This window comes from Schistocerca nitens, chromosome 4 (genome assembly GCF_023898315.1).
Source record: "Schistocerca nitens isolate TAMUIC-IGC-003100 chromosome 4, iqSchNite1.1, whole genome shotgun sequence".
Lineage (NCBI taxonomy): Eukaryota > Metazoa > Arthropoda > Insecta > Orthoptera > Acrididae > Schistocerca > Schistocerca nitens.
This window is the reverse complement of record NC_064617.1, coordinates 861504466-861528487: the sequence shown is the minus strand read 5'-3', so window position 1 is coordinate 861528487 and position 24022 is coordinate 861504466. Positions and strand designations below refer to the sequence as shown.

At 38.7% G+C, this 24022-nt stretch overlaps 1 protein-coding gene across 2 annotated transcripts in view; it reads right to left on the bottom strand.

The window, feature by feature from the left end:
* LOC126253321 (uncharacterized) overlaps positions 1–15724 on the bottom strand; it is a 94069-nt gene extending 78345 nt beyond the window's left edge. For both annotated transcript variants that reach the window (XM_049954576.1, XM_049954577.1), the window contains exons 1-2: positions 15500–15724; positions 14449–15284 (exon numbers count right to left, since the gene is read on the bottom strand). In XM_049954576.1, coding sequence (XP_049810533.1) covers positions 14449–15284; positions 15500–15704 — 1041 coding nt within the window. In that variant the 5' untranslated portion in view covers positions 15705–15724. The remainder of the gene's footprint in view (positions 1–14448; positions 15285–15499) is intronic.
* Between the last annotated feature and the right edge of the window lie 8298 nt (positions 15725–24022).

Here is a 24022-nt window from a genome sequence, read left to right as displayed (position 1 = left end):
ATTCCTATCCTGTGTCATTAATGGTGGCAATAAATGGGCTCTTTATGCTAACGTAAGGGAAAGAATAGAATGGCTGAGCACAAACAAAGCAGCAACTCCAGTATGAAGACCTTCGCACATTCACAAAAGATAATGTTATGCATCTAATGGAACACCAACGGTGCAGTGTACTTGCAATTGCATCACCAAGCTGTAACCATCACTGCTGACATTTACTGTCAACAACAGACACATACTGTAGACGAAAACCAAGAACAATGACCAGGAAGACTGCGCTATGTAATGCTACTCCACGATAACACCTGCACACATTCTGCTAGGCTGTCAGAAAAACACTACTCAGCAGCTGGATTGGGAACTCATTCTGCACCCACCTTATTCACCTGATCTATTACCCTCAGATTTTCAGCTTTTCCCCTCTCTATTGAATAATCATCAAGGAACTTCCTTTCTGGATGAAAATGTGCTCCAAACATGTCTTGGTGAGTCTTTTGCCTCACAACCATGTGATTTCTACAGCTGTGGAATTGAAAAGTTACCCCAGCATTGGTAGACTATTGTAAATAGTGAAGTCTTTATTAAACTCACAGAAAAATGCTAAGAACGTATACACCAAACCAACATGTATAAAAATATTATGAAAAGGATAGTTGCTACTCACCATGCAGCAGAGATGCTAAGTTGCAGACAGGCACAACAAAAACACTGTCAGAAAGTGAGCTTTCAGTCAACTACGCCCTCATAGGAAAAAAAAAAAACACACACACACACACACACACACACACACACACACACACACACACACACACACACACGCGCGCGACCACAGTCTCTGGCTACTGAAGCTAGACTTAGTCCAGCCTAAATATCCAGAGAATATGATCATGCGTGTGCGAGTTGTGTGTGTCCCCGCATGTCTGCATCTTGTCTATTTCTGATGGAGGCCTAGTTGTCCAAAAGCTCACTTTCTGACAGTCATTTTGTTGTGCCTATCAGTGACTCGCCATCTCCATTATATAGAGAGTAGCCAATATCCTTTTCCTAATACTATTACATTCCATCCTGGATTTTCCAGTACATGTAAAACTCATAAACGTCCAGCATGTAGCCATAGTCCATGTTTACTAATTAATTTGTGATTTGAATGTAAAATGGTTTGTTCCACATCATAATTATTTAATGTGCAAAATTATCCATGGAACATAAAACTAACTAACTAACTAACAATATACTGCCAACTGTAAAAGCATCCCAAATTTCTTTTCTAAGTGCAATTATTTTTAAAAGCTTTTTATAATGACATTCAAATTTTGTAGATGCTTGAGTAGTAGAAAATCTCTGTATGTTGCCTGTATTCAATACACTCACTGCAGCTAAGTTTTAATGGAGCTTTTCTGTGAAGAGAGATTTTCCTTTCAACCAATCCCTTTCTTCTGCACTCTGCTGTGATGCACTCCATTAAAGCACTGTCTTCTAAAGCTCTATGCTGCTACTCCACCCCAACTGTGAATATTTCATTATTAAATATTTGCTTCCAGATTCTTAGGCAAACCCCAAATATAGTCGTAGGCTACCAAACTGCAGGTTTCGGAAAACATCTGATCATTTTGCGACGCCACAATGGTGCATGCCAAATGATTACACTAGAGAAAAAATACAGTTACTGAATAAACTAGGAATATAAGAGTAGCGACTTGGTTCCATCAGTCAACTCATCTGAATCCATCGTACCCGTACCAATGTTCCCACAGTCTCTCTAGATGCAAGACTGCTCCCAGTACACATTCAGCATTTGCTGTTGATCTCAATTTAATATATGTTTCACAGTTCTGTTGTCAATCATCATCTTAGGTAGGCCACAGGATGCCCTGTTTTCTTGGCACAACAGTTTGATAACATAACTTGCAACTGTCAGCAGCAGCACCCAGAAAACTCAGTTTCTCATGGAGTCGCACCTCCCTTTCTGAAGTGTAAAAGAAGGGATCATCAGTGCAAATACAGGGAGCGGCAGCTCCTTGGAGGATTCGGTACTGCCAGGGAGTATCTGGTGAGCACAATGGATTACTAAATCTGTTATGCCCAACTGAGAGATGTACTTAGGTAGCATTTCTTTTCCTTCTAATATCTATAATGTTTCAGTTCCCTGTACTCCACAAAATATTGTTCCTTTATCTTTTGTTTCCAAGTTAACCTTACTATTTCTTTAGAATTAGCTCTCATCTTTGAGACACAGATTACCAACAGCTCTGTAATATATCTCCATAATTACAAACTTTACAATTAATGTATTATCCCTGCACTATATCACTCCAAATAGTGTACCAAGAAAGGCACTTCTATTCCCTGAGCTTGTTTATGGCTTATCTCTATTTTTACCTGATCAATCCCTTGCTGTAAAGAGGGCATTCCCGGCCTAGAGAAATCTCCTCGTATCAAACATATGCCTTAATTTAAGGAAAAAAATGTCTGAGGAAGGTAGTCAATTGTGGACAAATGAGCAGAAGAAAGGAACACATGAGGAGGAGGAGGAGGAGGAGAAGAAGAAGAAGAAAAAGAAATATATTCAGACATCAGAGAATAATCTCCTTGGCATTAGAGGGGGCTGTAGAGGGTGAAAACTGCATGGGAAGACAGAAATTGGAATACATCCAATAAATAATTGATGATTCAGGGTGCACGTAATACTCTGATGAAGAGGTTGGCACAGGAGAGGATGACTGTTGAAACAAACACCCTTTCTGCAGATGAACAAGTTTTCTGAAAAATCGAAAATGAAAGGTTTCACCCTGTATTTAAAATTGCATATCTGTTACTCTTATTCCATCTGATCCTGCTTTGGTGGCTGATACTAATACTATTAGTCAAGAATCTTGTTAAGATATGTTTGGTCATATGTGATGATAACAGTCAGACATTGGAGGCTGCCTGCCACAATTAGGCATAATACCACACAATACACTGAGTCTAAATTAGGGGTTTAGGGGGCAAACAGAGAATCTGATACTGGGTGTCAGCTTTGACTCGCGATGAATATTGCGTATGATGTCACATATGCACAGTGTGTGACAAAACTGGTGTGTGAGAAGAGCACATTTAGAAAGCAAATATTTTGTCCAAGGTGGAGCTCTCATCTTAAGAAACCCAAATTTTCATCATAAATGAAATATAGAAGAGCTGTGGAGAATTCAGATGAACTGACAAAATTACAGTGGATCACAAATTGGTTGGATCACAAGAACTGAACAGTACAACCTTCAAAGAAGACAAAGTTAAACGACTAATGGATCAATAGAGTTAATAGAAACTGAACAATGTTTTATTTTTTGTCTTTTTTGCACAATGGCATTTTTGTAGCTACTTATACTTTTAAGATATGTTGATTCACATTTAATAATACCAGATGCATGTTTATGATTGCCTGTTATTTTGTTTCTCTGCTAATATTATTGTTTTACTGTTAGAAGACACCACGAAGTTAATTTTAGTTACACAGATTAAGAGACTACATAGGTACCAGCACTTTATTTAGCTGCAGTTAACATTATTTCATTGATAGATAGTATCATGGAGTTCATTGTAACTATATAGGTTAAATGAAGGTACCGATGCCAACTTTGTGGTGTCTTCTGGAAGATTTACATAATGAGAGGTTAATGGAAATTTTTTATTTTTTGGTCTTTTTATATATGGGGGAGGGGGTTGTCCCTTCACAAAACCCCCAAATTCATGCAGCTGTTCCATGAGTTGCATATTGATTATTTTGAAAATATTTTAATGATAAAATTGGTATTTATTTATTACTGCTGCACGAATCCCTTCACAGCTGCTGCACTGTATTTATGACAAGTTGCTCAAGTCAGTCACTTTGATAATGTCGGGGGTCACGGCTTAGCCATTATACTGAATGATTCAGCATTTCTTAAATCAGTGTTAATGATCCTTGACAACTACAGTATAAGTAGTTTCATCTCTTCACACAAGTGCATTCATACATATTTAAGTACGAACTTAGATATACAAAACTTGTCGACCTGAACCACAAATATTCAATTGCTTACAAAAAGACAAGAGTTCTTATAAAAAAATATGTTCACCAAATGTATGCACTTTCCATACTCTCCAGATGTGATTTGTAAAAGGAGAACATGGTTAGGGGGAAAATATTAACAGGCAAAGAGCACACACCACAATTTAATCATTGCTAATGCTTTATTTAAAAATCTGAAAGGAGGTTGTGTGCACAGAAAAGGCATGGAAACACCAAGTTTCAAATAGATTACATAATAGTAACTGATTCAGAAACCAGATTTTACACTGCAAAAAGTTTCCAGATTCATATGTAGACTTCAACCGAAACTTATTGGTTTTTAAAAGCAGATTAAAGCTGACAAAATGTGCACCAGTAGGAAATTAGAGGTGGGGCAAGGATAAAATTTAACAACCAGACATTATTGATAGTTTCAAAAGGAACATTAGACAATGACTGACAGAAACAGCACAGGAGAAAGAAATGAAATAGAAGAGGACTCAATAGTTTAAGAGCTGAAGACAGTATAGAGGAACAACTAGGCACATAGAAAGTATGAACCCTTGCATAACACAAGAGATAATTAAATTGATGAAAGGAGAAAACTTAAAAATCCAACAAATGAAGAAGATACAAATGGAGTAGAAGGCAAATTTGCAAAACAGAAATGGCTGGAGGATAATTTATACGGAAGTGAACATGTACAATCAGCAGTATAGATAAGAAGAAGAGAGAAGGTTTTTGCATTGTGCTCCTGCAGGAGAATGGTGAAGGATTGATGGGCAGATATCTAATTAAGAGGTTCTACACAAAAGATTTTGAGAGAACAGAACTTGATGGCACAACTACACATGACCTACACTTGAATAAGAAAGATACAGATAGATTGGCTGAGCATCTTGCAGAAAATGTATAAGGGACCACCATCACACAATGCAAAATCTCTGTGGTTACAGAGGTATCTTTTTTAGGTCAGAATCAGTATTCACATATTCTGTAATGAAAGAAGTTAAAATAACACAAGAGGCACACAAAATGATTAAGAATGCACAGAAAAATAAGGTTAGCTTATGTCATCATAATATTAGATGCCAGGGTAATAAGGCAGAAGAACTGCTTGTTTGTTTAGAAAATTCAGAGAACTCTGGAAAGAGGGACCTCATCTGCCTATCTGAATACCACATAACCACAGGGTTCAAGAAGCTAAAGACAGAAAATTATACACTCTAGCATCTTAATCACGCAGAACTAATATAGGAAAAGGAGGAGTAGTTGTATATATTAAGACAAAACAAGTTCAGAAACAGTGAGGCAGGTCAATTTTGTACTGAAAAGTATCTCAGTTTTAATTGCAATTGTATATAGAGCCCCACTAGGAAAATTTGAACTGATTATACAAAATTTAGATTCTCTACTACTGCACTACCTGTCAGACAGCAGGAAACTGATAATCATCTATGGTGATTTCAATGTAAATTTTCTAAAGGTTTATGATAGGAAAAATGCTCTGGAAACTTTATTCAGTTTAATATCAATAATTAACTTTCCAACAAGGGAAAAAAATGACACAGCAGAACCCTAATAGATAATGTTTCCTTTGAAATGAAATGATTGTATAGCATTGTTGGCCAGGAGGCCAATTGCGGGGAAGTTCAGCCGCCCTATTGCAAGTCCTTTTTAGCTGACGCCACTTGGGCGACTTGCGAGTCAATGATGATGAAATGATGATGAACACACAACACCCAGTCATCATGAGGCAGAGAAAATCCCAGACCCCACCGGGAATCAAACCTGGGACCCCGTGCACGGGAAGCGAGAACGCTACCGCAAGACCACGAGCTGCGGACAATGTTTACTTTGATGAGGTTCAAAGCAAGGAAATAATTGTAATCCAGTTACAAATGCTTTCACTGATTTTGATACACAGTTAAGGTAAATGAGATAGTGCCCTATAGCATAGATACGCCTCAGTGGAAATATGAAGAATTAGTGACTCCAGAACAAATGTTTTTAAGAATAGTTAACAAGAGGCGACCTGGGATGAAATTTATAACGAACCAAACACTGTCTTAGAATTTAATTTATTCCATCAAAAATTCATATCATTATTTGAAATAGCTTTCTGCACAAGATAATCACAAAGGCCACTAAACAGCCATGTAAAAAAACATGGATCAGGAGAGGAATGAAATATAAGTGAAGATCCTACAGTAGCTGCAATCTACAAAAATTATTCAAAATCATTAAGAAGAGTTATTAATACATCAAACAACATGCACATTATGTCAAAAATCAGTTAATTCCAACAACAGACTTAAGGCTATACGGAATGTAGTGAAATGAGAGACAGGACAACCGAGCAAAGAAAAGGAAAACATTCCTATTAACATAAATGGCAGAGTTACAACTGATGAGTTGCAGGCGGCATATGTGTCTAACAACATGTTGTTAAATAGAACAAAATACAGGGACAAACAGTTCAAGAAAAAAGGCAACTCCCATAAAATTCAATGATATGTATTTATCACAAACTTCTACCTCTGAAATTAAGAAAATTATATGTTCCCTCAAAAATTAAAGCTCATAAGAATTTGATGGTGCCTCCAGCAGAGTACAAAAGGTTTGTTCCCATTTAATAAGCCCTGTCTTAGCTGAAATATATAGTGCTTAACTTATTTGAAGCAATTTTCTGTGAGACTAAAATCTGTCATCATTAAACCCCTCCACAAGAAAGGTGATAGCCAAAGACGTCAATAACCACCAAACTGTTTCAACACTAACATCATTTTCCAAAATTTTTGAGAATCTGATGCAGTCTAGAATAGTTTCCCACCTAAGGAACAATAATATCCTTAGTAAATCACAGTTCAGATTTCAAAAATGTTGCTTGGCTGAGAATGTCATTTACACATTCACTCACCGCATTTTGCAAGCATTAAGCAATAATATAGCACTGGTTGGTATTTTCAGTGACCTATCTAAGGCATATGACTGTGTGAAATACAATATCCTCCTAGACAAACAGAGATTTTATGGAACTGATGGTATAGTGAACCAATGGATTGTGGAATATCTCACCAAAAGAATGCAGAAAGTTGTATTTAGTAATTCTCCAATGCAATCAGGGGAGATGCCTCTCACTGGGATATATCACATATGGAGTTCCTTCAGGCTCAATCTTGGGTCCATCATTGTTACTCATATATGTAAATAATCTTCCATTTAATACGAAAGAAGAATTAGTTCCTTTTGCAGATGACACTTGAATCGTAATCAATCGACACTAATATTGTAATCAATCCAAGCACACCAACAGAAACAAAAGACATCATAAAGTTCTCAAAAGTATTAGTGACTGTTTTTCTGCGAATAACCCCAGTCTCACTTTTAAAAAGATGAAACATAATCAGTTCCACACATTTTGAGGTACTGCACCAGTGATAAGAACACACGGTGAGGGAATAATAAACAGGGTGGCCTACATTTTGGAACTCCTAAAACAATTTAGTTCAGCCATATTTGCACTCAGCATCATTGAAAATATTGGTGAGAGACAAATCCATCGGTTGCCATATTTTCATTCAATGAGGTCATATGGGTAATGTTCAGGGGCAACTCATCCTCAACACAAAAAGTCTTCATTGCTCAAAAATGTGCTGTAAGAATAATACATGGTGCTCACTGATAATCATCTTGGAGATATTTGTATAAGGAGTTTGGCATTCTGACCACTGCTTCACAGTATATTTATTCTCTCAAGAAGTCTGTTGTAAATAATCCACTGCAGTTAAAAAGGAACAATGACGTACATGATTAAAATACCAGAAGGAAAAGTTACATTCATGTTGTCTTTAGCCCACAAAGGGATGCACAATGCTGCAAAAAAAAGTTTTTGATCACTTACCCTGTGATATAAAATGTCTGAAAGACAGCAAAATTAAGTTTATAAAAAAACTCAAACATTCTCTCTTTGACAGCTCCCCTATTCTATAGAAAAATGTGTCAATGGAAGTGATTAGACCCGTCTGCTTTTATCTGTGACGTAAGGGTGTTGTGTATGACATCATTACGGCATGGTGTTTATGAGTTGGTTGTGTTTGTAGAAGTCGTCTTGTTCTTTTCATGGTGCCCTCTGGTAGTATGTGCGTATGTGATGAGTGTAATATGTTGTATTCGGTTTATTTGAGCCTTTGTGTTGGATGTGAGAAGCCACTGGTGGCAGTGTTTGTAATTCCAAATGTAAGGTTTGGATGCTTTTTCAATGAGTTTGGCATTTTCGTTACGTGTTATTGGTTTGTTGTTTGTAGTGTGGTAAGATGTTTAATGCGTGTACGTTGGCGGTGGCTGGCCAATCTAATCTGCAGTGCCGGAATTTGCTTGTGGTAAGGTCCCCCCCCCCCCCCCCCCTATTTTTCTCAAGTTGTTATGTTTTGTGTATTTATGGTGTATTGACTGTGTTTTAATTTTTGGTAGGGATGTTTGATTTGTGGATTTTTGAGGTTCCGGTTTTGGTTTTTTGGCATCAATAGTTGTGTTAGACGTATATAACTCACCGGAAATGGCCAATTTTCACAGTTGTAGGTGTCGGTGTTTTGGTATAGTCACGTGTGGTTGACCTATATACGTCAAGGGAAGTGTCCGATTCCAGCAGATTTTTTTGTTGGTGTAGCGGACTGCTGAAATTATTTTTTTTCCTTCTTTTTGTTCGTCATTTTGTGTTTTGGGATCATTGTGTTCTTTTTTATTTTATTTTTTTAATATTATGTTTAACTTGTCCTCACCCCAAAACCCCCAATCTCCCGCGGTTGTCCCGTTAGTTTGATTGTATTTTTGGAGGGAAATGTTATTGTCTTATTTATAGAGACGCTTCGAATGGCCATTTCCACCATATTGATGATGACATGGGTCAAAGCAGACGGGTGGAATCGGACACTTCTGTAATCCCAGAAAAATTTCTGTTACTGTAATGCATACAAGGCGGTGGGCAGGAATTACTGACTCACATCTGTATATTTAATTTTTATTTATTTATTTATTTATTTATTGTTCCGTGGGACCACATTTAGGAGAAGTCTCCATGGTCATGGAACGAGTCAATACATGAAATTATAACACGATTGTAGAAACAGATAAAATGAAATATAAGAAACATATTCAGGCGACAAGTCGTTAGTTTAAATAAAGAAAATCAAGAATGTAACACTGGAATTTGCTTAATTTTTTAGCTCTTCCAGGAGCTCCTCGACAGAATAGAAGGAGTGAGCCATGAGGAAACTCTTCAGTTTAGACTTAAAAGTGTTTGGGCTACTGCTAAGATTTTTGAGTTCTTGTGGTAGCTTATTGAAAATGGATGCAGCAGAATACTGCACTCCTTTCTGCACAAGAGTCAAGGAAGTGCATTCCACATGCAGATTTGATTTCTGCCTAGTATTAACTGAGTGAAAGCTGCTAACTCTTGGGAATAAGCTAATATTGCTAACAACAAACGACATTAAAGAAAATACATACTGTGAGGGCAATGTCAAAATTCCCAGACTATTGAATAGGGGTCGACAAGAGGTTTTCGAACTTACACCATACATAGCTCGAACAGCCCGTTTTTGAGCCAAAAATACCCTTTTTGAATCAGAAGAATTACCCCAAAAAATAATACCATATGACATAAGCGTATGAAAATATGCGAAGTATACTACTTTTCGTGTTGAAATGTCACTTATTTCAGATACTGTTCTAATGGTAAATAAAGTGGCATTTAGTTTCTGAACAAGATCCTGAACATGGGCTTTCCACAACAGCTTACTATCTATCCGTACGCCTAGGAACTTGAACTGTTCCGACTCGCTTATAACATGCCCATTCTGTCTGATTAAAATGTCAGTTCTTGTTGAATTGTGAGTTAGAAACTGTAAAAACTGAGTCTTACTGTGATTTAGCATCAAATTATTTTCCACAAGCCACGAACTTATATCATGAACTACATTATTTGATAATGTTTCAATATTACACACAAGATCCTTCACTACCAAGGTGGTGTCATCAGCAAACAGAAATATTTTTGAATCACCTGTAATACTAGAAGGCATATCATTTATATAAACAAGAAACAGCAGTGGCCCCAGCACCGACCCCTGTGGAACGCCCCATTTAACAGTGCCCCATTGGGACTGAACATCATTACCACTCTCAATATTGCGGAGGATTACCTTCTGTTTTCTGTTCTTAAAGTAGGAGGCGAACCAATTGTAAGCTACTCCCCTTACTCCATAATGTTCCAACTTCTGCAGTAATATTTTGTGGTCAACACAGTCAAAAGCCTTCGTTAAATCAAAGAAAACACCTAACGTTCACAACCTTTTATTTAATCCGTCCAAAACCTCACAGAGAAAAGAGACTATAGCATTTTCAGTTGTTAAGCCATTTCTAAAACCAAACTGTACATTTGACAGCAAATTATGTGAATTTAAATGCTGCAGTAACCTTGTATATACAACCCTCTCGATAACTTTAGCAAACACCGATGGCATAGAAATAGGTCTATAATTGTCAACATTATCCCTGTCTCCCTTTTTATAAAGTGGCTTCACTACCGAGTACTTTAATCGGTCAGGAAACCGACCACTCCTAAAGGAAAAGTTACAGATATGGCTAAGTACTGAGCTAACATACGTGGAACAATACTTCAGTATTCTGCTAGATACCCCGTCATATCCATGAGAGTTCTTGGTCTTTAGTGATTTAATTATTAACTCAATCTCCCTCTTGTCAGTATCATGGAGGAGCATTTCAGGTAACAGTCTCGGAACACTTTTTTCTAAGAGCGCTATATGATTCCCTGTTGGGACTAGGTTTCTATTTAGTTCACCTGCTATATTCAGAAAGTGATTATTAAGTACTGTACATATATGCGACTTATCAGTAACACGGACATCCCCACTACGCACTGATTCTATATTCTCGACCTGTCTCTGCAGACCAGCCACTTCCTTTACGACTGACCATATGGTTTTAATTTTATCCTGAGACTTAGCTATTCTATCTGCATACCACATACTTTTTGCCTTCCTAATAACTTTTTTAAGCACCTTACAATACTGTTTGTAATGGGCTGCTGCATTCAGATTTTGACTGTTTCTAACGTTTTGATATAATTGCCACTTTGTTCTACAAGATATTCTTATCCCATTAGTCAGCCACCCAGGCTGCCTGTTTGTGCTAGTACCCTGTTTTGAACGTTCTAATGGAAAGCAACTTTCAAAGAGCACGAGAAAAGTCTTGAGGAAAGCATTATATTTATCGTCTACTGTATCAGCACTATAAACATCTTGCCACTCTTGTTCCTTGATAAGGTTTACAAAAGTCTGTACAGCAACTGGATCAGCTTTCCTAAAAAGTTGGTAACTATATTTAACATGTGTTGCAGCACAAAAATCTTTTAGACTTAAAATGTGTGCATCATGATCTGAAAGGCCATTCACCTTTTTGCTAACAGAATGCCCTTCTAATAATGACGAATGAACAAAAATATTGTCTATGGTTGTTCTACTGTTCCCTTGCACTCTCGTTGGAAAGAATACGGTTTGCATAAGATTAAATGAATTAAGGAGGTCTACCAGCATCCTTTTCCTTGCACAATCACTTATACAATTAATATTGAAGTCACCACATATAACTAACTTTTTGTATTTCCTATAAAGTGAACCAAGAACCTCCTCTAGCTTTAGCAAAAATGTTGTGAAATCGGAGTCTGGGGATCTATAAATAACAACAGTAAGAAGTTTAGCTCCACTAAATTTAACCACACCTGCACAACATTCAAACACCTTTTCAGTGCAGTACTTTGAAACATCAATTGACTCAAATGGGATACCGTTTTTCACATACATGGCTACTCCCCCACACCGCAAAGAGCTCCTAGAAAAGCTGCCAGCCAACCTGTATCCTGGCAAAGGAAGCCTCTGAATTATCTCCTTATTTAAGAAGTGTTCAGATATACCAATAATTTCAGAGTCAACATCTATAAGCAGTTCACTAACTTTATCTCTAATACCTTGTATATTTTGATGAAATATACTAATTTCCTCATTAATCGGATACCCAAGCTTTGTAGAAAGTGGTTTCTTTGTTAGAGAGACTTCCCTTAAGCAGGAATACCTATCAGCTGACTTCAATCTAAAAAAGGTACAGCTCTAACACCCACAACTACCGGAATTTTCCCATGAGTGATCCCACCACCCCCACCTATGCTGTCACCTATAAGTTTTGCCAACCTCCCCTTCCCATACCTGTTGAGGTGCAGGCCATGTCTAGTGAAACCCGTCCTGCTGATAGACTCCACCGACACCACTGAAATGAGACTCATGCCTTCTGTCATCAGCGCACCCCCAAGTCTCATGTTATTACGCCTGACGGCTGTATTAAGATGAGGACGATCGTGACGCTGAAACAGTTCCACGAAATGCACATTCGTGTTGCCAGTCTGAGTGGCTATGTTTTCCAGGTCACCATCTATGTCATACTCCCCATCCCTATCAATACTATTACCAGCCCCACCCACAATCACTACCTGATCCTCTTTAGTAAAATCCCTACATAACCCCCCTATGTTAACAGTCACCTGAGCCAATCCTGCATTAGGCTTCACAATGCTGGTGACCTGGTACTCACTCCCCAAAACTTCCTGCAACTGCTGGCCTACACCTCTACCATGAGAACTACCTAACAGCAGAACCTTCTTCTTTCTCTTAGACTTTGCAACTGTCCTAGCCACCGTAACTGCTGAGGTCTGCTGCATACTTCCTACATCTACAGCTACTAGAGATTCCTCTCCACTAGACTCTGACAGTTGGTCATATCTATTACAAACACCAATAGTAAAACTATCTGAAAATCTCCTTCTCCTAGCAGATCTCTTGCCAACAGCCAGCTCCCATTCCCCAACCCCCTTCTCCCTCCTCATCCTATCTAGCTCCTCCTGTGCGTTTTTCAACTGCACCTGAAGGGCACAGATCTTACGCTCCTGCTCCTCTATCAACTTACTCTTGCTACATAACCTGCAGTTCCAGGAGAGGATCTCACCAGAATGCCCACTGGCTTCCCCACTGCATACCCCCCAGTGAAAAAACTTCGAACAAGTCTCACACCGCAATCCACTACTCACGAACCTACGGCAAAGCAATAATGATGACTCGTTCCACATCATTATTATCATGCAAATGATGCATGGAGTATGAAACTAACTACAGTAACTTCAATGAAATGTATAGGTCAATACAACACATCCTGAGAAACAAGGGATAGTAAATCTGAAAATGGAGAGAAGTGAGGGGGGGCGGGGCGGAGGGGGGCGGGGGTTAAAACTGATACATGCCGATCAAGGACTAAGTACATCCAGCAGGTTCAAGTGGATGTAGGTTGCAGTAGTTATGCTGAGCTGAAGGGACTTGTGTGGCATGGAGAGATGCATCGAACCGGTCTTTTGACCGAAGACAACAACAACAAATATGCATAAACTACTTACAAGGGTTTCAGCCATAGTGACTTACACAAACTATTAACTGGCTAAAATTTTCATAGTGATCGCTAATTTGTGTGGTGTTGCATGTATACTGGCAATGTGGCATGGCAACCAGAAAGCCAATAACACATTGGTTTTTCGGCTGAGTAATAAACAAGTAATAATAATGTTGCTGTAGTACCTACAACTTGCTAACTGCTCTAATTTAGAAAATGCACCACAGCTTGAGAAAGATAATAGCCTGTGGAGGTTAGTTTACATTCTTCATTATCAGACACATTGCTGTTTGCTCTATCTCAGTGATTCCTTTAAACTACATATCAATAGGAGATATTGCATCCAAGCTGTACATTAAATATATGATTAACATTATGCCCTTCTCCCCTTGTTATTTTAGTTATTTACAATTAAAAGTACATCAAATATGGAGTGAATGTTGGCAATGATGAATTCTGTCTGAAACTTGAAACAGCTGAACCAGTCACTGAGTAGGTTTCACATGTTGCTTCATGAACCTGTATTAAATGTCACAATGACAAATCTACTGACTTTGCTACAGATCACACCAGGGGAGTGGAGGGGAGGAAGGGAAACCCCTTCACACACAAGAACTACAAAGCAGCAGTTGGTATCTTCAGTCGTAAGTTACATAAGGTACCATCACAATCACACATGCTATTTTAATCATATTTGAAACATATTTAACAAAGGAAATTGTTAATTTTCATTTATTTTACACAACCTTCTACAGTTACTACAGGAATTGTTCTATTTTCAATGACAGCAAGCCTGAATTGGAGCAATAGTAATTACATAACAAACTGTTAATGCCACTTGCAGTCTGCCAATGACAGAAATAGTTTATTTGTTTTATTGTCAATCAACAATTTTGTCTGAGGCAACTTACCCTCTGCAGCTGTCCTTCAGGTGTATGTGGAGTTGAAATACTGTTTCTTGAAAACTCAGATGTCAAACTATCTGAAGCTTCTGTATCATTATGCCTACCACTGTGAATAGGACCATCAGAAAGGAAGTCTGGTAAACTTTTAGATACACCCACTTCAGCAACTGATGCACCATTTCTAGTAGATAATGAATCTGCTGCTACAGATGAATCGCCGCTTGCTTCTCCAACCAGAGGTAAATCAAATGGTAACACATCACCAGGAACTAGGGGTCGACTTGTGCCATTCACTACATTCCGGCTAAAATTTGGCAAATCTAGAGGCACCGTACAAATTCTGGATTTTGCCTGTTCTGGTATACCAGTCAGGTCACACTGAATGTCTGATACCAAACTGGATTCATTAGTCTTTGGTTCTTCCCATTCTCTCTGTTCTCTACCTGAACTATCAGATATTATTGACTCTCTTGGTGAAGTATTCTTGAATGTAAAATCTGGAAAGCTCTCTAGATTAGCAGTAATGTGTGGTGAACTTATATTACTGCTGTGGTTAAGATAACATTGCTCCATGATCAAATGATCCTGAACAAAGTCAGGTAAAACTGATGACAGCTCAGGATTACCAACGCTTCTTGATGAAGCATTTCTATTATACGATGGTGAATCTCTTTCTGTCGAAACCCCCTCTTGGCCTTTATCTTCGAAGTTATTTGGTGGAGTTGTTCTATAAATCTTCGGTCTAGCTCCTGTGTTCTGGTAACTGGTACTTCCGCTGTCTCTTTTCAAGAAGTGCTTGAACGAAAATGGATTTTCCTCTCTCTTTGGCGTGTCGCTAGAACCTGAAAGCATTTAGAACGGTATATTAATACAATAGTAAACCTACGTGGGGGTTCCTAATAAAGATTAGACAGCTCCCGTCTTAAGCTTTTCATTATTTCTTAACACTCTCTTCACTAAACTAAATGTTAGTTGAGTGGTTAAAACATTGCGCGATATTGATGACTATTTCGGCAACAAAATAAAACAAATCTTGGTGATAGAAGACACACTCAACCTGTTGTGGATGAATGATGTTCTGTCCCTCGAACTTGTTCCGAAACAGCTCTTTTGTCGACTTTATGTTCGTTACCTAAACCTAGGTCTAGTTTAATAGGGTTCTCTTCTTCTTCACTTTCCACCTCTCCTTCGATTTCTCCATTCTTACGAGGCAGATTGCTATGGGAAAACGGCTTTTCGTTCTCCCCATTCCCTTCCGCCATAATAACTTGTATTGCGGCCCGTTTCGTGCTTATTTCTGACGCCCTGCGACATTCATCTGTTCTGACCGCGCGGAAATATTAACAGTTAGCGCGACGAAAACATGCACGTAAGTCCCTTTTATATGAATTTTAGTTTTTTGTGACGGCCTTTCAAAATCCAGGCTATACCTTACCTAGAGCTCAAATCCTAGTCTACTTTATTATTTAGATCAGAAGATCAAAATTCGATTGTCTAGCATTCCTATATTGTACTTTACGTCCGTCTTTCATCATTTCTGTACGACGCACAGTTTACATTTTCACGGAAAATGTACGAAAGTGTTGCTTATTTCAGTTATTCATAACCTGCATAATTTTCACTTTCATGTCTTATAACGGATAATGGACTAAACTTCTTAAGAACGTATGATGACGCTAAGTAGTCCAACGGACTACTTTTAACGAAGCGGTACCTTTCTCGTTGAAGATTGATGGTGTACACACATAAACAGACACACACAGCCTACAAAGCAAAACAGAGAAAGAAACTTTAACACTGCTGTCGAAAGCAAATTAACGATCATCACATAAATACCATCATTATTGAAGGACAAAACGAGGCATATGCAATTGTATATGACAAGGAATAGTCGCAGGTAATGTGGCTAGAAAATTTTGTCTTTAAACACTGTAAAATCGCCAAATACAAAGAACAGCAAATGCAGAAACTTACCAACAAAATATTATTTCACAAAATATGACTCGTCAGCAAATCACAAGCAACAAGTCTCAGCAAGCGGCAATACTGATCAACGCGTATGGCGCGTCGCTGGCAACTTAATCACAGACAATTTGCAAATATATTACGTATTATCTCAGCGCCCGCTGCTTCGCTCGCGTAGATTGTATGACTTGCAGAGATTTTTTGTTTTAGTTTAATTGAATTTTTATATTGTTCACTAACTGCAACACCTTCCAACCTTTTCACGCTAATTAAGGCCACATAAGCATAGTCTTTCCCGAATGTACTTCTGACCACAAAGTGACTCTGCTAGCTGAAGTCCACAGTCTTTTGCGTTCTTGTGGAGATATTTGCGTAGCAACTTTCATCCCCTAACAAATATTTCCTTGTATCTATCCGAGAAATGAAATAACAATTTTCACAAATTTAGTTTAAATTCTTTTTAATGTAACGAAATATTTTCTTAAAAATTTTCATCCCCTATTGCACTCCCTGAGGGATTGAATTTCCAGAAACACTGAAAAATGTTTTTTTTAATTTCTAACCGAGAAGTCAAATACCAATTATCATAGATGTAGTCTTAAAAATCCTTTAGTAGTCCTTTAATAATTATTTATTTTCAAAAAAATCTTTCACCTACTATTTTATGCCCATAGTGGTTGAATTTCCAAAAAATCCTGAAACACCTATTTTTTATTTCTGTCGGAGAAAGCAAATACCAGTTTTCATAGTTCTAGCTTCAAAATTCTATTAATAGTAACATACTTTCAAACAGCCTTTCATTACCTATTAACCCCCTGTGGAGTTGAATTTCGCACAATACCTTCTTAAACAATGCATACAGTATAAGATCGTTATCGGTTTGGCCTGGGCGATGACAGGAGTCGAATTTCCAAAAACAGTGAAACATGTATTTTTTTATTTCTAACTGAGAAGCCAAATTTAAAATATTCATAGATTTAGCTTTATAAATGGTTTCATAAAAAAATATTTTCATAAAATATCTCATTCCCCATTTCGTCTCCTTACGTGTTCAATTTCCAAAGACCCTGAAACACGTATTTTTTAATTTGTAACCGAGAAGTCAAATGCCGTTGTTCATAGAAGCAGTTTTTAAAAATACTTTAGTAGTTCTTCAATAATGATATACTCAAAAAAGCGTTCAACCACTATTTCATCCTCATGTTGTTGTTGTTTTCAGTCCTGAGACTGGTTTGATGCAGCTCTCCATGCTACTCTATCCTGTGCAAGCTACTTCATCTCCCAGTACTTACTGAAACCTACATCCTTCTGAATCTGCTTAGTGTATTCGTCTCTTGGTCTCCCTCTACGATTTTTACCCTCCACGCTGCCCTCCAATGCTAAATTTGTGATCCCTTGATGCCTCAGAACATGTCCTACCAACCGGTCCCTTCTTCTTGTCAAGTTGTGCCACAAACTCCTCTTTTTCCCAATCCTATTCAGTACCTCCTCATTAGTTATGTGATCTACCCATCTAATTTTCAGCATTCTTCTGTAGCACTACATTTCGAAAGCTTCTATTCTCTTCTTGTCCAAATTATTTATCGTCCATATTTCACTTCCATACATGGCTACACTCCTTACAAATACTTTCAGAAAGGACTTCCTAACACTTAAATCTATACTCGAACAAATTTCTCTTCTACAGAAACGCTTTCCTTGCCATTGCCAGTCTACATTTTATATCTTCCCTACTTCGACCATCATCAGTTATTTTCCTCCCCAAATAGCAAAACTCCTTTACTACTTTAAGTATCTCATTTCCTAATCTAATTCCCTCAGCATCACCCGACTTAATTCGACAACATTCCATTATCCTCGTTTTGCTTTTGTTGATGTTCATCTTATATCCTCGTTTCAAGACACTGTCCATTCCGTTCAACAGCTCTTCCAAGTCCTTTGCTGTCTCTGACAGAATTACAATGTCATCGGCGAACCTCAACGTTTTTATTTCTTCTCAATGGACTTTAATACCTACTCCGAATTTTTCTTTTGTTTCCTTTACTGCTTGCTCAATATACAGATTGAATAACATCGGGGACAGGCTACAACCCTGTCTCACTCCCTTCTCAACCACTGCTTCCCTTTCATGCCCCTCGACTCTTATATCTGCCATCTGGTTTCTGTACAAATTGTAAATAGCTTTTCGCTTCCTGTATTTTACCCCTTCCACCTTGAGAATTTGAAAGAGAGTAGTCCAGTTAACGTTGTCAAAAGCTTTCTCTAAGTCTACAAATGCTAGAAATGTAGGTTTGCCTTTCTTTAATCTATTTTCTAAGATAAGTCGTAGGGTCAGTATTGCCTCACGTGTTCCAACATTTCTGCGGAATCCAAACTGATCTTCACCAAGCTCGGCTTATACCAGTTTTTCCATTCGTCTGTAAAGAATTCGCGTTAGTATTTTGCAGCTGTGACTTATTAAACTGATAGTTCGGTAATTTTCACATCTGGCAACACCTGCTTTCTTTGGGATTGGAATTATAATATTCTTCTTGAAGTCTGAGGGTATTTCGCCTGTCTCATACATCTTGCTCACCAGTGGTAGAGTTTTGTCAGGACTGGCTCTCCCAAGGCCGTCAGTAGTTCTAATGGGATGTTGTCTACTCCTGGGTGCTTGTTTCGACTCAGGTCTTTCAGTGCTCAGTCAAACTCTTCACGCAGTATCGTATCTCCCATTTCCATAATATTGTCCTCAAGATCATCGCCCTTGTATAGAGCCTCTATATACTCCTTCCACCTTTCTGCTTTCTCTTCTTTGCTTAGAACTGGATTTCCATCTGAGCTCTTGATATTCGTACAAGTGGTTCTCCTTTCTCCAAAGGTCTCTTTAATTTTCCTGTAGGCAGTATCTATCTTACCCCTAGTGAGATAAGCGTCTACTTCCTTACATTTGTCCTCCAGCCATCCCTGCTTAGCCATTTTGCACTTCCTGTCGATCTCATTTTTGAGACGTTTGTATTCTTTTTTGCCTGCTTCATTTACTGCGTTTTTGTATTTTCTCCTTTCATCAATTAAATTCAATATATCTTCTGTTATCCAAGGATTTCTACTAGCCCTCGTCTTTTTACCTACTTGATCCTCTGCTGCCTTCATCCTCATAGGATTAAATTTCCAGAAATGCTGAAACACGTATTACTCGTCTTTTTACCTACTTGATCCTCTGCTGCCTTCATCCTCATAGGGTTAAATTTCCAGAAATGCTGAAACACGTATTACTTTATTTTTAACTGAGAAATCGAATACCAATTTTCGTAGGTCTAGCTTCAAAACTGCCTTAATAACGATGTTTTTTTTTTAAAAAAAAACTTCTCCACTATTTCACCCCCTTAGAGTTGGAATTTCGAAAAGTCCCTTCTTAAACGACACCTACAGTATAATTTATTTATTTTCTGTAGACCCGTTAGCGATAAATCGCTTGGGTGTAGAACGTGTCATTTACATAGATTTGAGACATTTGTTTATAATAATAGGTTGTACAATGAATAATATATTACATAGAAAAAATATTTACAAGAATTGTTTTTTTGTAAAAAGTTACAAATTACATTGAACAGACTTACAATACATCAAAATCAATTCATATATTCTCATACATAAATTTGTTCAGTGAGTAAATGGTTTTACTTAGAAGATATTGTTTAAGTTGATCTTTAAAAGTAGGTGGATCAGTAACTGACATTTTTATTGCCTGAGGGAGAGGATTAAATATTTTTGTGCAAGAGTAGTGTACTCCTTTTTCTACCATACTTAGATTCTTTTGTTCAAGATGTAGATCATTTCTTACCCTAGTGTCATAGTTATGATACATGCTGTTCATTTCAAAAAGGGAATGGTTTTGACACAAGAAACACATGAGAGAGAAAATGTACTGTGATACTGTTGTGAGTATTCTCAGCTCTTGGAAGAGTTTCCTGCAGGAATGTCTGTAATTGACACCACACAGAATCCTAATGACTCTTCTTTGGGCTATGAGGATTTTGTTTGCCTTTGGCTAGTTTCCCCAGAATATAATTCCATAGGCCATCAGGGCACGAAAATAACAAAAATAGGCAGCTTTCAAAGTATTTAAGTCACTGACGGAAGCAATCGCACGAATTGCGTAAATTGCTGAGCTCATTTTTTTTAAATAGGTAAGGAATGTTTAAGGACTAGTTTAGATTGCTATTAACAAGTAGACCCAGGAACTTTGTTGACACCTTCAAATTTTAAGTTTCTGTCCTTAGCTGTTTGGACTGAGCGATGAAGAGTGACTTAGCCAGGACATTGCCTTTTACATATACAGATTTACTCGAGACTGGAAAGAGGGGTGTCTGGCCTGCCAGCGTTAAAAGTATCTCGACCTTCATATGGCACGCAGCATTGTATGACCTAACATGCACCCGATATAACTGACCAGCGACTACATTTTCAACTGCAAACTTGTCAAAATATGCACTGTGTTTTACTTAATTTCGGAGTAATTATAGACAACAGCGAAAAGAAAACCGGTTAGTTATCAAGCTGTGATATCAGATTCTAAGATTTGATTTTTTTTTTTTAAATCGAATAGTTTCCTCAAGATCGAATGAGAAAGAGTGCATAGCGGAGAACATGCGCAAACGCCAAAATAGATATTTTAAAATTTTTACATAAGCGCTAAACGTTTTATTGATAAACTAACTACAGAGGCGGATGTAGCACTGTTTCATTTACATAAAACAATTTTCTTTAGGCACATTAGATGCCCTGAAATTTCCCTCCACGTGTATCGTACGATGCATGGAACAACCAGTGTCGGATCGAGCGAGGTGGCACAGTGGTTAGCACACTGGACTCGCCTTCGGGATGACGACGGTTCAAACCCGCGTCCGGCCAACCTGATTTAGGTTTTCCGTGATTTCCCTACATCGCTTCAGGCAAATGTTGGGATGATTCCTTTGAAAGGCCACGGCCGACTTCCTTCCCCACCCTTCCCTAATCCGATGGCACCGATGACCTTGATGTTTGGTCCCCTCCCCCAAATTACACAACCAACCCCAACCAATTAGAGTATGGGCGCTCGAAGAGTCTCCGATCACATATTACGTGATTAATACTTCACGGTGCAACGCATTATTTCCGAGCAATGACAGCTTGAAGTCAGTCACTTGCCCTTGTACATTTCCCAGAGCAACCAGACGGATGTTCCCGCTTCTACAAAGTGCTAGTGACTTGAAGAACATATTACAGGAGTAAAAATTCTAAGCTGTCCGAAATCATTTATTATCATTTAGTTCCCATACTAGCAAATAAACGGAAGATAACAGAGAGAAGGTCATAATACTGAATTCGGTCTTCCGAAATTGTTTCACCGCGGAAGATCGCGATACGGTCTGTGACGCCAATCATCGTACGAACGTCCAAATGGCAGGCACTGAGATACCCACTCACGGAATAGGAAAGCCATTACAATCGCTTAGTAGTGTAAATGCATCAGAACCAGATGATATACCTGTAAGATTCAACAAAGATTATGCGCAAGAACTTGCTACGCTTCTAGCAACAATTTATCGTAGTTCGCTGGAGCAACAAAAGTAGTGGGACAACCTTTGCGCCAAGACACGCTGCATTGTTGCCAAATTTATTCAAGACTGTGGCGATGACATCATCCAAGATGGCGGACGTAGACTTGGCAACAGCGCATGACGTCATCCAAGATGGCGGCTTTTGGGAGGAAAATAGGCCAATTATGCTACGTCCACTAACCTAACCTCAAGAAAAAATGGCGGGAAGTTTGAATTCCAGCAGGATAATGGTGCCGGCCGAAGTGGCCGTGCGGTTAAAGGCGCTGCAGTCTGGAACCGCAAGACCGCTACGGTCGCAGTTTCGAATCCTGCCTTGGGCATGGATGTTTGTGATGTCCTTAGGTTAGTTAGGTTTAACTAGTTCTAAGTTCTAGGGGACTAATGACCTCAGCAGTTGAGTCCCATAGTGCTCAGAGCCATTTGAACCATTTGAGCAGGATAATGTATGCAAAACCGTACCTGCCTTTTATTATTATTTATCATTTATTAACATTCATTATCATTTATTATTATTTATTATCATTCATTATTATTGACCTGCCTCCACTAGAAAATTCCAGCACGATAATGGCTGCAAAACCTTACTTTTGTTTATTATTATTCATTATTATTTATTATCATTCATTATCATTCATTACCATTTATTATAATTTATTATTATTTATGTTCATTTATTATCATTTATTATTATTTATTATTGGCCTACCTCCACTAACATAGAAAATCGCGCCAAGTTCAATCATTTATTATTATTTATTCAATAGGCCTGATTTTGGTAGCAAGAAAGCCATTTCCGTTACAACCATAACAAAAAATAGGTCACAAATTCAAATTCCAACACGATAATTGGTCACACATACTAAATAGGCCACCTCATCGTACTAAGTTTGAATTTTCTCGCTTGCTCTTATTGTTTCACTCCCAAGTTATCAAAATCTCGTCAAATAATAATAATAATAAACTGCACTTCCACTAATCTAAGTCAACTCCTGTGAATTCGTGGGAAATGGACTGAGGTCTTTATTTCAAACAGTACGGTCATCACTAGTTCTCCAACATCACATCTTCGAGATCGCAGCAGCACCCACCATGCTCGCCACGAGGTCTGGAGTCCAACTGTGTGTTAGTTCGTATCTCAGCCACCTGAGGACGTGACGTGACGTCATTTAAGATGGTGGCAAGAAAGCCAATTAGGTCACGACCACCAAGTTTGAATTTTCGTGGTCACTTATGCTTCCGCCGCTAAATTAGTAAAATCGCGCCACTTGTACTAACCTAAGTCACCAGGTGGGGAAATGACTTTATTTCAGGCATTATGGTCATGCCGGTGTGTCCCAACTGACTTCGAGATGGTCACACCATGAACTACAGAGCCCAAATGGTTTAGTTCACGTCGTTGCCAGCAGAGGTCAGTCGGCAGTAGCCCACGTGCTTCGCTGGTCCAGCCAGCAAGTCGCCGCTGACGACACAGGCGCCACTCGGCCAGCGTAAACATCGGCCGGTCGGTTCGCGATCCACCACGCCACTTTGTGGGACAAGCATCGCCCCGCCACACATTTGCCGCCAAATTTGTTTGCTCGAAAGTGGAATCTGCCCCGATAGGCCAGTCGAATCTGGCCACGTATTTCTAAATCAGCACCCACACATACATTATTAAAAGCGGCAGGCGGGCGTCGACCGGCAGCCCAGCCCACGCTAGCCACTGCTCCACTGATCCTGCCGCGAATGCGAGCACTTAACGCCGGACACGATGGAACCTGTCGACCAGGTGCAGGACAAAGGATACGTTTGGCGCCAGAGTTTGACCGACAGTGGAATCCACCATGACCGTATAACTGCGCGTTTGCTCGTCGCGAGAACGCTCACTAATTGACTCTCACCACCCCGCTATATTAAATATATTACAATTTCATATACATATGTAAATATGTTCAACTCCTTAATTTCTACTACTTTTCAAGGACCAGACCGCCACCTCCTCCTAGGAACCAGCGCCAAGTTTGAAATCTGCCAGAAAACGAAGCTCACTTGCA